This window comes from Lates calcarifer, linkage group LG1 (genome assembly GCF_001640805.2).
Source record: "Lates calcarifer isolate ASB-BC8 linkage group LG1, TLL_Latcal_v3, whole genome shotgun sequence".
Lineage (NCBI taxonomy): Eukaryota > Metazoa > Chordata > Actinopteri > Centropomidae > Lates > Lates calcarifer.
In genome coordinates this window covers 23577027-23591047 of record NC_066833.1, presented here as the reverse complement: position 1 = coordinate 23591047, position 14021 = coordinate 23577027, and the positions used below count along the sequence as shown (strand labels likewise).

The window sequence follows — 14021 nt, the reverse complement described above, 5'->3', positions numbered from 1 at the left end:
GCAAAATTATACTTAAGAATCAGAATGACATTCTTTGAAACAGTTACACCAGGAAAAGTCAAAAAAGCATAAAATACAAGCTCAAAATGTTTCTGACCAAAAGCTAAGACAAAGCCATCCATTTCCTACACTCACTCTCAATTAAATGGGCTTTTAATCAGATCTTCCCTTGACTTCAGTCAAACGATGGCATTCCTCAGTGGTCTACTCATGGAGTAGTTCTCTGAGCATTTGACCTCTGGTCTGGCTGGCAATAGATGATAACCTAGTGGAGGTCATGATTCAGGTTAGAGACTGACCCCGGACTCTTACACCCCCTAAAGAGGGCCATAATGCCAGCTTTCATCACAGACATCCCCTAGGCTCTGTGCGAGTTTATCATAATTCTTGTACTTCTAGTTTTTAGTGGGGCATGCTCTGCCCTTGGGCTAGCAGCAGCAGAATGGGCAGGTAACCCTGACTCAGACACAGGTCATGTGCCTCTGATCGCAGTAGGCACTGAGCTCAATGCAGGAAGCCTTTGATGAAAACCTAAGCCAAGCCAGGGGAAAAAACGACAACATCATTAAGATAAGGTAATGTGCACAATAGTGAGGGAGTAATAGATTTCAAGATACTGTTATACTTACTGGTTTTTCATTAACTCTCTTGTAGGATTGAAAAATGTAAAGCTTGATATATATTAACAACCAAACTACTTGATCTGAATAAGCTGGTCAGACGTGCCGGCTTTGTCCTGGACTGCTCTCTAGACTCCACTGAGGAGTTTGCTGGGAGGAGGATGTTGGCTAAGCTGACATCTATCATGGACATCCCTCCTACCTCTGTGCATGAGACTGTGGGTGACCTTAGCAGCTCCTTCAATAACAGACTGCTGCATCCACGGTGCAAGAAGGACTGTACAACACCAGTCTGACCCAACCATAAACCTTCACTCCATATCTGGTCACTTCTTTTTGTTTTGTTTTTGCACATACTTTTTTATCTACCTCACTGATTACCACCTTTTTCTGTAATACAAACTGCACATTTATATTTATTCTAGAGTTTTATGCTGTTTTTGCACTTTTTCCTTCTTCTTCTGTGCCTCTTTTATATTTGTTATATTTTTCTATTCTTCACTCTTGCTTGTTTTCACTGCTGCTGTAACAAATGAATTTCCCACAAGTGGAATAAATGAAATATATCTTATCTTATTGTATCCTATCTTATCTGCAATTAACTTTACTTCGCACGCGCACCCACCCACCAATCACCACCCACCGCCATCCTCAAATCCACGTTAGCGCGCACCTGCACAGCTTCTGGATCTCATCAACCTGATTTAATGGCACAGCTGTGCAGCGCTTCCGGTTTCCCAGTCCGCTTCTTTGGTCTCTTCTGACGGCAGAAAGAAGCCGAACGGACCAGTCAGCTACCATGGCGTCCACACTGATGGCTTGGGTTTGGATCGGTTTAACTCTAGCCCAGCTCAACAACGCAGAGAGCCATCGGTACACCCACGGACCTCAGGCCGAGCAGGACGAGCGTCACGACAGCAACGAGCAGCCGTTTGAGGAGGCTATAGAAAACTGGACCGACCAAAGTTTTCCAGCGCCGGTGTGGAATTTCCTCCAAGGTGAAAATGCTGCTCACTTAAGCCTTATTTGGTAGTCGATCGAAAGCAGGAATTCAGACAGTTTTCATGTATGTTTCCCTCCATGTACCTCAAGTTGTTCAGGCTGGAAAGTTGAGAGCAATCTGAAAGACAAAGAAATATACTTTGTTGTGCCTTACAGATGGCAATTATGTGCTATTCATAGTAGCCTATAAAGTGCCCATTAACCCCCTTTTTATAGTTTGTTAATCGGAAGACCATCTGAAGACACCATCTTAAATCCAGTTCTCTCTTTAGACCAGTTCTCAATGCAAATCCTTTTACGTTTTACTTTACAATTTGCAAGTAGTATGCAAGTAGTATTTCACAATGTCAGTGTCATTCAGTATGGAGTTTTATTCAGTTATATTTTTATTCATTGCAAAAATTACAGTTAGGGATGGATAACCTTTTTTTTTTTTTTTTTTTTTTTTGAAAAATCCATTTCTCTATAAACGCTCTATTGTTCCCTTCACATATTATCATATCTCCTCATGTCATGTCTCCAAATACTTACAGTCAAAACCAATAATGATTTAATGAACATTCATTTGGCTAGTGTCACAACCAAGAAATGTTGTGGCCTATAACCACCTAAAAATAGCAAATTTTCAATTGGATTTTTGTATGGGTTAAACAAGAGATCTAATCTCTCAATTAGTGAGCTTTGAATGAGCCAAGTAGCCAGATTTTGTTACATTAAAATAGAACCAGACAAGATGTTTTCAGTCTTTGTGTTAAAGCTAACGGTCTTGTGGCAGTAGCATTGTATCATGCAGTCCTCTCATCTAACTCTTGGCAAGAAAGCAAATCTGCATACTTGCCAAAATATCAACTTTTCAATTTCGATTTTTTTTTTTTTTTTTCATTCAAGGGAGTGGGCGAAATCCAGAGACATCAGATTTCAACCAGCCACAGTATCGCTGCAGTAATGGAACACTCTTCTTACGTTTTTCACTCATTCGATACACAAATCTGCGTCTGGAAGGTATATGTGATTCAACCACCTGCAGTATGTTTTTGCCTTCTTAGAAAATGGAATGACAGCTCTTGTCAGGAGCCTAATGTTTCTCCAAATCTTTTCCACAGATGGAGCTCGTTTGTTGTTCCTGCCAGACAGGTGTCACAGTTCTGTTCAAATTTATAGGTGGTGGTTGCTGGTGAAGCTTTCCTATTCTGGCTGCCACACAGCAGTACAGGTAAAATGCTTAATTCTCTGTCCAAACTAATGAGTACTAATTGTCAAATGTCATCTAATTATGTTATTCTGATGGAATAGATCCCAATATGCAGGTGTTGTCTATGCATCCAGAGTCCAGCTGTTTAAGGACATTGTCAAGCCCTTTTAAGAATTTTAGCTTTGAACCATTTAAAAAGATTGACAAATGCAATAGGAACCAATGGGCTTGGGCCTTGGAGTGCACAGATAGAGTGGGGAACTAATATGCTGTTGTTTCTGATCTTTTCATGGGATATTCTGACAATAAGAAATTTGGAGTAATGGCAAACTAAAATGATAATGACAGTTGTGAGCCAGTATCACTGATGAAACTCTGACAGATGTTCTGATAAGGCGTTCTTACCTAAGTTACAGCCATGATAGACTGATCTGACATGGGGAAAATCTTAACAACTTACAAATGGCTTATTTAGTGTTTCAAGATTCGTCAAACAAAGTATATTTTCTTTAATGCATTCATTTTGTGGAATCTCTGTATATATTGGACTTTGTCCTGCTGTAGCCATTATGTTAATGTGACAACATTCAATTCAGACTTGTGCCATGCTGTGTTACAGAAACATAACTGGGTATAACCTAGTGTATACCTAACCCTGGGACTTAATTGCATCATTTGGAACTGGAGGTGCTGCCCCTCTTAACTAGTCATGCTCAAGTAATTGAAATTGTGAGCCTGCACCAAGGATGGAATCTTTTTTTTCCCTTTGCCAGTAAACTGTAACTGTAAATGCAGGTATGACTAGGCTGTTTCTTAAGATGCCTCCTACAATTAATGACAATTTTGTTTCTCCCCAGACTGCTGACGGAATTGGTTCCCGCCCATTGAAACTACGATATTTTGACCGTCTGCTGCAGCAGAACATGACAGTCATGGCAGTGTGTGATGATCCAGCAATGTCACCACAGGGAGCAGCACCACTGGTGACTTGTAGAACAACACATGTCAGTGTGAAGCTGCCTCATGAAACAAAACTGAGGAAGGTGAAAGAGCTTGGTAAGGATCAGGTAGTTGTGAGCATGCTCATAAAACCTTTTCCTGTGGTGATTATGATTGGTAAACTCCTAAATAGGCTATTATTATAGGACATTATTGCTCTATAAAGTTATTATAACTACTTTAGAAGCAGATAAATGCATACTTACATATCCAGCAATGCAGAGCAATGTTATCCCATTAGAATTGCTTCTGTCCTCCTGATTAATCAGTACAATAACAGGAGGAGAGAAAAACAAAGTATGGATTTTTCCTCACTTTACGTGTGTATGAGTATTTGAACAGCACCAGTGACTTGATGATATTGCTAATTTTAGGTGCTGGGGAACTGAAGGGACACTGGGGGTGGTAAGCCCCATACCATGGGTGAAAGCTGTCCTACAAACATCAACCTGTCAAACTATAATCTAGACAATCAATATCATGCTGAGTTTAGTAGTATGTGTATGTTCTGTCAAGAATTTCTGTGAAAAATTGATGTAACAGGGTTTTTTTGAGCCAGAGGAAGCTTTATATTGCTTGAACCATGGTTACAGGCTAATTGATTTGTATTTACTATCTTGGCAGATTTTTTCACAAACGAAGGATACTCAGTGAGACAATGGAAGACCTCCAGCACATTATTTGTGGATATATCAAAGTTACCAGACAGAGTAAGTCAAGTGCAAAGCATGTTAAATACCATTGTTAAAATGATTTATGTGAAAACTAATATTAAGAATGTTCACAGGATTCTGGCTTTGAACTGATTTACATTGATGCTACCGGGAGACTGTGTGCAACACTGGCAGCTTGCCCCCCTACATTGCCAAAAAAAGTTGGGAGACATCACGTTAGGAGAGCTCTAGAGGAGCCAGATTTATTTAACCTGTGGGGCTTCGATGAAATTCCTGATGAACCATTTGATCCAGAAGAAGTACTGACGACAACAACAACAACACAAACACTGGTTAGCTCAGAGACCGATACAGTAGAGGAAAATTATTATGACTCAGAAGGAGGATTTTATGATTTGTGGGGATTTGAAGAAATTCCTGAAGGGCCATATGTGGGAATAGATGTAGAGATTCCTGGCACAACGTCTACCACTGCTATTCTAGCCACATCAACAACTCAAGCTTTGTCTACCGCAGTTACTACTACCACCACCACACCTGCCATAACGACCACCACCACCACCACTCCTCCTGCCATCACGACAACAACCACCACCACTGCAGCTCCTGCCATAACGACGACTACCACTACCACCACTGCGCCTGCTATAACGACGACTACCCCCACCACCACTCCGCCTGCTATTACGACGCCTACCACCACTGCAGCTCCTGCCACTACGACAACTACCACCACAGCTGCGCCTGCCCTAACAACAACGACCACCACCACTGCTGCGCCTGCCCTAACAACGACCACCACCACTGCTGCGCCTCCCCTAACAACGACCACCACCACCGCTGCGCCTGCCCTAACAACTACCACCACCACTGCTGCACCTCCCCTAACAACTACCACCACCACTGCTGCACCTGTCCTAACAACAACCACCACCACTGCTGCGCCTCCCTTAACAACAACCACCACCACTCCTCCTGCCATAAAGACCACCACCACCACCACCACCACTACTACCACTACCACTCCTGCCACGACAACCACCACCACAACCACTGCCACAACGTCCTCCACAACAATGTTGCCACCCTCTACTAGCAGTGCTTCCACTGCTGCCATTAGTTCCTCCACCACAACTGGCACCTCTACCACCACGGGTGCCTCTTCCACTAGTGTCTCAGGAATCTCCACTATGATGGGTGCCTCATCTACGTCAAAATAGAAGAGGACTGACAGTATGCAGCTGAAGAATGTACGATGAAAAATGACTCACAAATTAATAAATCTACATAATACTGAAATAAAGACATAACATTTTAATGTTTAATAAAATAAATGTTGATTAAGACAAATGTCTGTTTCTTTATTTTTGTGCCTCGGCATGTATTGTATATTTCTACATTCTGTTTCTGTTTCTTATTATTTTTCAGCACATATTTATCAATCCGTGGGTTATTTTGCAGCTTCAGTGCTATTCCTTGTCAGACATTTTACAGAATCCAGTCTCCATTGAAGAATGAGCAGTGCCCCCTGCTGATTAAAGATGAGGAAAAGAAAGTAATAGCAATGGTAATAGTAGTATTTGCATGTTCCTCACTTCATTTATGCTGATGACTTCAGGGAGTAAATATACTTTGTAATCAACCCTGGCCCACAGACTACAGGGTGAGACACTTATACATTTTGAGTGAGCTCATCCAGTCATGTAAATTAGACTACAACAACTTTAACTATTCTCCCACCTTGGGCCACTAGTTTCTTTTGTTAGCTGTCTCTTGGAACATGACAATAAAATATTATTTGTAAAGGGGCCATTTGCAACTATTACTGGTCTTATACAGGCCTAATGCATGAATATTCAAGATTCAAGATGAGACAAACATGGGTGTTTCAGTCAGACCAGTTGGTTTAAAATAAAAATTCTGAATGATACCGCCAATTCTCAAAATAAAATATTGTGGAAATATTTAACGGTTTTATGAGCTGTGCAGCAAATTTCACTGTAGTCTAAAATCTGCAATGATAGTAAAAACATTCTATTCTACTCTATTCCATTTTGTCCAAAAAAAGACATTAATGAAACACAATGTTTGACATGATTACATGTTCTTTCATTGTCATGAAAACACACTGAAATGATTTTGATATTGGTTACACACCAATGTTCCTGAAGCACACTTTGATCTTCCCACCTCAGGAAATTGATCTTCTGAGAACCACAAAGTAAAATAAATGATTGAATGAATGAATAATTGGGGGTTTAGGGTGGGATGACAATAAGCAACTGTAGCTGATGTACACACGCTCTATATAAATGCAAACTAGAATATGTTTGTACACCAGGCATATACATTGTGAAGGTTGTTTCCCTTCCCTTAAAATGATGAGGTTAAATTTTCTACATTACAACAAATTTTTAAAAAGAAAGAGAAAAACTACAATGAATTATAAGACTACAATGAAATGATCCTGATGTAAATGTAGACTACCAGATGTAGCTTATTAATCACAACGCTTTTCACTATCAAACTTCACACTTTACAGTACGGTTTGGGTTGGATTGACAGCTCAGTAACAGCAACAAACACTTCTACCAACTACTTAAACAGCAATTCACTTTTGAGGGCGATGAAGATAGGTAGTAGGCCCGTTGGGTAGCATAACCCAACTGTGAATACAGTGATCCTCCAAAAGCATGCGCACATACCCACCAATCACCACTCACCGCCATCCTCCAATCCACGTTAGCGCGCACCTGCACAGCCTCTGGATCTCATTAACCTGATTTAATGGCACAGCTGTGCAGCGCTTCCAGTTTCCCAGTTCGCGTCTTTGGTCTCGTGTGGCGGCAGAAAGAAGCCGAACGGACCGATCAGCTACCATGGCGTCCACACTGATGGCCTGGGTTTGGTTCGGTTTAACTTTACCGAGCTCAACAACGCAGAGAGCCATCGGTACACCCACGAACCTCAGGCCGAGCGACGGCAAAGAGGAGGCTACAGAAAACTGGACCGACTCAAGTTTCCCAGCGCCGGTGTGGAATTTCCTCATGGGTGAGACTGCTGTTAGTAGGCTACTCAATTTATCATTTAAAACTTTCATTTTATACTGGAGTGTGTACAATTTTCTGCTTAGGCAACATCATTCCAGTATATGGAACCCCAAAGTTTTCAATAGTAAACAAACCATTATGATATAAAGTGACCATGTGAGGAAAAAAAGTTACATAAATTAACGTATAAATTGTAGAATATTTTAATGAATAAACATACCATGTCCTAATACCATACCATTTAATTACTTCATATTAATAATAATAATAATAATTAATATTATTATTATTTTTAACTCCTGCAATGTTCCTTTTAATCGTCCATAAATGAAAACTACGTTGATGGTCATGATCCTTCTTTAATCCAAATGAATGGTCATGATTCTTGTCTTCCTCATCAGTGTTGTAGCCACAGGATTTGCTGTAGTAGCAATTTGAAAAATGTTAATACTCCAAATACCAAATATGCCAAATATTTTATGGTTCCAGCCACTTAAATGTGTGAATTTGCTACTTACCCTCATCTTACATCACATTGGTTGATATTGCTTTGGGAAACTGTGATTATGACTATTTTCATATGTTTTATAAACCAAAACAATCAAGTAATTAGTCATCAAATTCATTAATAGTGAAAATATTCATTAGTTGTGGTACCACAGCAATCTGTATCTGGATATCTTATCTGGAAAAATGCATACTAATACAAATTATGTATGTAAGTAGGCCACTGTATGTAGATTTATATAGTTTATTTGTATAACATAACTATGTAGAATCCAAGAACCATTGCAGATGACACTAATGATAATCTGAGATGTGAGCTCACACTATTCTGAATAACTGTCTTTAATGACTTGATACCATCTTTCCAGACTTGCCATGAGTGTGCAAAGGTTTACATCCTGTACAGTAGCCCCCGGTCTCGCTGGGTTTCCTCTGGCATAATTTCACTAGAATTTTGTCTTATCTAGTTTCAGAGGCATCAGATTTTAACCAGCCACAGTACAGCTGCAGTATGGCACACTTTTCCTACACTTTTCGCTCATCGGATACTCTAATCTGCATCTGGAGGGTATATTTTTTTGTAGTCCACCATCAATATGTTGGTAGTTTGGGCTATATGTTGAACTGAAATATCAACTCTTGTCTCTGTCTCATGATCCTAGACTGTTTGCTAGCATTTAAGGGGAATTGCATTCTAACTTCACATAGATTAGATACATTAATATTTTTATCTCTTATAGGATCACAATACTGACCGTGTCTCGCGTCTCTGACTAAACTACTAAATGCAGTTATGTTTTTTAAAAACTAGAGATGGAATTGGATATGGCCCATTAAAACTGCATCATTTTGACCATTTGCTGCAGAACAATGTGTCTGTGAGCCCACACTAATGTCACCACAAGCAGCAGCACCATTGGTGACTTGTAGAACAACACGTCACTATGAAGCTGCTTCGTGAAACAAAATTGAGGAAGGTGAAAGAACTTGTTAAGGAGCAGGTATTTGGGAGCATGTAGAACCACTTGTCATATGATCAACAATAACACTTACATGATTGATCAGTTTTTGGCCACATGGCGGTGGAATATCTCTTTCACTGACTAAATAAGCATATTTCCCCAAAACTACTCTGTCTCCAGATTATTACAGTACATATTTGTCAACTGCTATACTCAGATTTATGTAAAACAGAATATTAGTGAAGTGGATGTGAAGTCTACCTTTAAAGACATTTATTTGCTGAACTGCTTGCCTGGACATGTGCATGTGATGAGCTAAGTTGGAAAAACTACAGAAGCTGAAATTAAGTCACATTTGAAACAAGTTAACAAACAGTTGTGTTGTAGCTAGCTTCCTTAGTTAAAGTTATATTTATAATAATGCTATAATTGTGGAATACAGTGTACCATGAGTGGAAAATGTCAGGCGGACACTTTTTCATTGCTCACAGGAAGGCTTTATTATGCTTGTGAACTTAAGTTCTAAACCTCTGATTTGTGCACACACTTACAAAATAAGTCTGAGACATCTGAATCTTCACTTTTGACAGATTTTTTCACTAATGAAGGATACTCCGTGAGACAAAAGATGACCTCCAGTGCTTTGTTTGTGGAGATATCAAAGTTACCACACATGGTAAGTCATTTGAAAAACATATTAAAAAACATTGTTTGTGTATTAGTTTGCACATCAAATTAAGAATGTTCACAGGATTCTGGCTTTGAACTGGTTTATGTTGACTGTACTGGGAGATTGTAAATGATGCTGGCAGCTTGTTCCCCCTGTGCTGCCCAAAAAAGCTGGAGGCAATATGTCAGGAGAGCCCTAGAGGAACCAGATTTATTTGACCTTTGGGACTTTGAAGATGTTCCCGTTGAACCATTTGATCTGGAAACAACACAGACAACAACAACACAAAAACTGGCCAGCTCAGAGACTGAGGAAGAAACAGTTGAGGAAAGTGATTATGACTCAGAAATTTAGGACCTGTGGAGTCTTGAGGACATTTCTGAAGAGCCGTATATTGGAGTAGACATAGAAATCACAGCACCTATCGATCCCCCTTCAACCACAGATCCTGGAATGCAGCACTGATGGTGATCCATTGGGCTTTTTGGTGAAGTACCTGTTGAATCAATGAAACTAAGTAGTAACCATGTAAAGTCCACCCTGTTAAATGTTTTGGGGGTGAAACTGCTATTCAGTAACCAACACAGATTCATAAATCATGGACCGTGTAGCTTCTAGCTATATTTCTGAATTACTGATCTGTTTTGAGCTGGATTACAACCTGAGATCCTTGGCAGGGATCTTTTGGCTGTCAGAGGTCAGTGTGTACTAAAGGTGATAGTGACTTTGTTGCTCTGAGGCTTTAGAGGCCTGCCAGAGGATGTTAGGCTAAGCAGATTATGTACAAACTAAGTGAGCACTAGATGGCAGTCTAATGTAAGGACTGAAGGATAACATTTGAGTGTGGCAATTCAAGGACACAATACAGTGTATACACCTGTTTTTAAAGGGAGGTCACTTTACCTGAGATAACAAGGCAAAATAGCCAAAATTGCTGCCAGTGTTGAATTAGTGTTGCATAATATATATTATACTCCAGAGCCTTCTAATGTCTTAAGTCCTGCAATCTTTCTCATGGCAAAGGCAAAGAAGACCCCAAACTCCGGTTCATCAGCGTCATATTAATCCTCTTAAGATATGTCTGACCCTGTCTTCCATTAGCATGTAATTTCCAAGTAGGAAACAAAAGGAAAGAAGAAACCTGCAGCACAAAATGAAACCATTAACAATTAGTCAGAATGCAAACCAACAGATGCACTGCAGTTTTATGAATGTTGCCATTTTTTTATTTGGTGAAAAAATAAAAATGCACAACAAATTCACAATTATATGATAAATCTTGCAGCACGCTTAGGGTTTCTTCAAGGCACCCCACAGTGCCATGGCACCCACTAGGGGCACCACCGCATTAGAATAATCTAAGAGCAAAATTAAGAGCAGCCTAACACTACAGACCAGTGTAAAATATTGTCCCGGGAGATATCTCCCCTTCAGCCCTGATCAGGCTCCAACAACCCAGTTGAAATATGCTACTTTAAAACAGTTGGAATCTATAGTTTATATATGTGACATTCAGCAGAACAGAAAAACCGCAATCTAACCAGTGGTTAGATGCTTCAAGAATAGGATGAATTCATATATTTTACCAACGTGTCTTAAAAAGTGTTGGAAGCCTCATTGTCTGACCAGAAAACATTATTTATTCTTTTCCCATGAGCTGTTCTCTATGAAGGGGGCATTCCCCACTGGTCTCAAGCCCTCTCTAACCGGCCAGCAGAGCTAGACAAACAAGACCTGGGGTCCAGTCAATTTGTCTGGACAAATGTGGGGATTTGGGGCCACAGCAAGCTATGCAGGGACTAGTGCTAATTGTTTGTATGCCAAGCAACTCCCCTCAATCCCCTGGTCTCTCAAGTCACTCTATTCACCCTGGCCTTTGTCTAGTAAGTAACTTGAACCTGACACACTGGACCAGGGGAAAGTGGAATTCAAGTTTTTTTTCACTTCATTTACAATTACTTTGCATCTTTTGAAGTATCAGTCTATTATCCAGGCATAAAATGTCATTAAATATGATTTTCTTTTTCCAAATATATGGTTTTGTCACCCTTACTCATTGCTCTGGGAAAGAGAGGGTCATGATAGGAGGATGTATTGGGAGCAGATGGACTTGAGGGGGTGGGTGGGGTAGGTGGGGGTTGATCTCCTTATACCTAAACCTCCTGGTCAACAATAAGCCGAGGCTACACTGCATCAGTACAAGTGGCTGAAACAATCTGAGAAAGTGGCTGGAGCCAGGCGTCACCTCGGGCCCTCCTCCTCCACCGGTCTAGTCAGGCCCCTCTGCGCTCTCCTGGCATGCTGATCAGAGGATTAGGCCCGAGAGGCAGCATCAAGTCAAGAGCACACTGGAGAAAGGGAAAGGCATGCAGGGAAGATGAGGTACATGCCGGTTTCACATGCACCCACATCCACACAACAAGGTGACCAGACGTGCATCATGTGGACCACACACTTGCCTGCACCAGTGACAGCTTGTCAGTAGAGGGTACCACAGCACTGCCATACAGTGTTTACACAAAGGAATATAAAAAGTAATTGCAAAAACTATACTGTATTTGTTTGATTATATGGAGGAAAGAACTGTGTAAAATGCATTTTACCTGCACTGCACTTCTCATTTTCCCCTATTGTTGCTTTAAGGGAACACATATGTAACCCCACAAATATAACCCAGATAAAACCTGGCCACCACTGTAAACAAACTAGAAGAGAGACAAGACTTGAAGGGAGGAGCGAGTGTTGAAAATCTTGTCTTTTCAATAAAATGTTCGTAATTGTGGGCTTTACATGGGCTTCCCACAAACAGGCTGCTTCTGAGGGGCACCTTCAAGTGATTTTAAGAAAATCATTTGTTTAGTATGAATGAAATTCACAAGTTTACTTTTCTCCACAGGGGGAAAAATACCTTTTAGGCTTAAAAATGGTAAAATCTTAATCCAAATAAATGTGATACTCTTAAATATATTTTATTGATGGGAGTATTTCAGCATGACACCTTGTGCAATTCAGTAGTTGCTAGTAAAATTTTCAAACTGCCTCAGGGGTCATGAAGTAAGTCTGTTGGTGGAAGTTGAAGGTTTTTTTTTTTTTTTTTTTTTTAAATTTGAGTGTATATATAAACTTAAGTACAATTGCTGACTTAAAAATACTCCTAAAATTACAGCTGCAAATAAGATACTTAGTTACAGTATTGGAATAAATTAGATTAATTCCCATCAGACTTTGGAAATGGCAGCAACCATTTTACACTCAAACCCACTACAGTATTTCACTTCAACCGTTCACGTTCAACTTTCACCCGGCCTTTCTTGCTTGAAAACAGTGTTGGTACTTCATACCGTATGGCTGGACTTAATTCACTAACCTAACTTTAATTAAATTCACATCTTGAGCAGGCCTTTGAGGAAATGTGGAGCAGAGAAAGTGTCCTCAGTTTCCATCAGTCTCATCAGTCTGTCTTTGTCCTCCAAATTGTTCTCCTCAAATTTCAAAACTTTATAAAATGTCCTCACTCAGAATAAAATCCAAATTGGTCCTCACAATCACAAGAGCACACAAGTACAAGATCATTAAGTATAGTCACAAAATTATATTCTAAAATGTTACTCACTCAAATTCACCCTTAATTCTATTCTATTTATATTCTTTTGATATTCTATTTATATTCTGTGTCGTTTGCTAACTGTCCTGCATGCTGCCCTGTCTTTCGTTCACAAAACTGTTGTTGTTGTTCTCACTTGTTCTCATTTTCTATTTTTTGAAAATCTTGAAATATCACTCACTCTTTAAAAATGTCCTCAATTTTTTTGCAATGACTTTCCACACTTGCCCTAACTCTCAGGCTAAAAATCACTATCTTCACAAGTAGCTACAACATCGCTTTCAAAAATGTCGTCACTTGGTTAACATTGCCCCACATAGAAAAACTTCCTTCACTCTCTAAAAGAAAATTATGCTCACTTGCAAAATTTCTTGACTTTCCAGAAATCTCCTCCCTCTCCAAAATGTCCTCACTCTTTCATTTAAAAAAATGGTCTTCAGAATGATAGAGGCACACGAGCGCACACACTAACACCAGTTTCTACAAATTTTTAACAGGGTCATTAGAAATCCTCCCTCCCACAAATTGCAGCCCATTCAAGTCTCTTGTGTTTTGTGTGTTTGGTTCTGCCCACCGATCAGGAGGCAGGTGGTCAGCAGAGCTCAAACTGTTCCGGCCTCTCTCTGAGTATACCCTAGCAGTGACCCTTCATGTGATCATACTCATCCCAGAAACACTCACTCTCTCTTTGGTCACCTTGTTAAGCTCAGCAAGGGGCTGCTGCCTCTTCTAGAGCTGGTC

The 14021-nt window shown here is 40.1% G+C and overlaps 1 protein-coding gene across 1 annotated transcript; it reads left to right on the top strand.

The window, feature by feature from the left end:
• The first annotated feature begins 1128 nt into the window (after window positions 1-1128).
• LOC108901206 (mucin-5AC) lies at window positions 1129-5831 on the top strand. Its single transcript, XM_018702628.2, has 6 exons — window positions 1129-1618; window positions 2511-2624; window positions 2726-2835; window positions 3672-3870; window positions 4438-4523; window positions 4601-5831. Exons 1-6 carry the CDS (start codon window positions 1420-1422, stop codon window positions 5705-5707), a joined length of 1815 nt encoding a protein of 604 aa, XP_018558144.1. The 5' UTR covers window positions 1129-1419; the 3' UTR covers window positions 5708-5831.
• Window positions 5832-14021: the final 8190 nt, after the last annotated feature.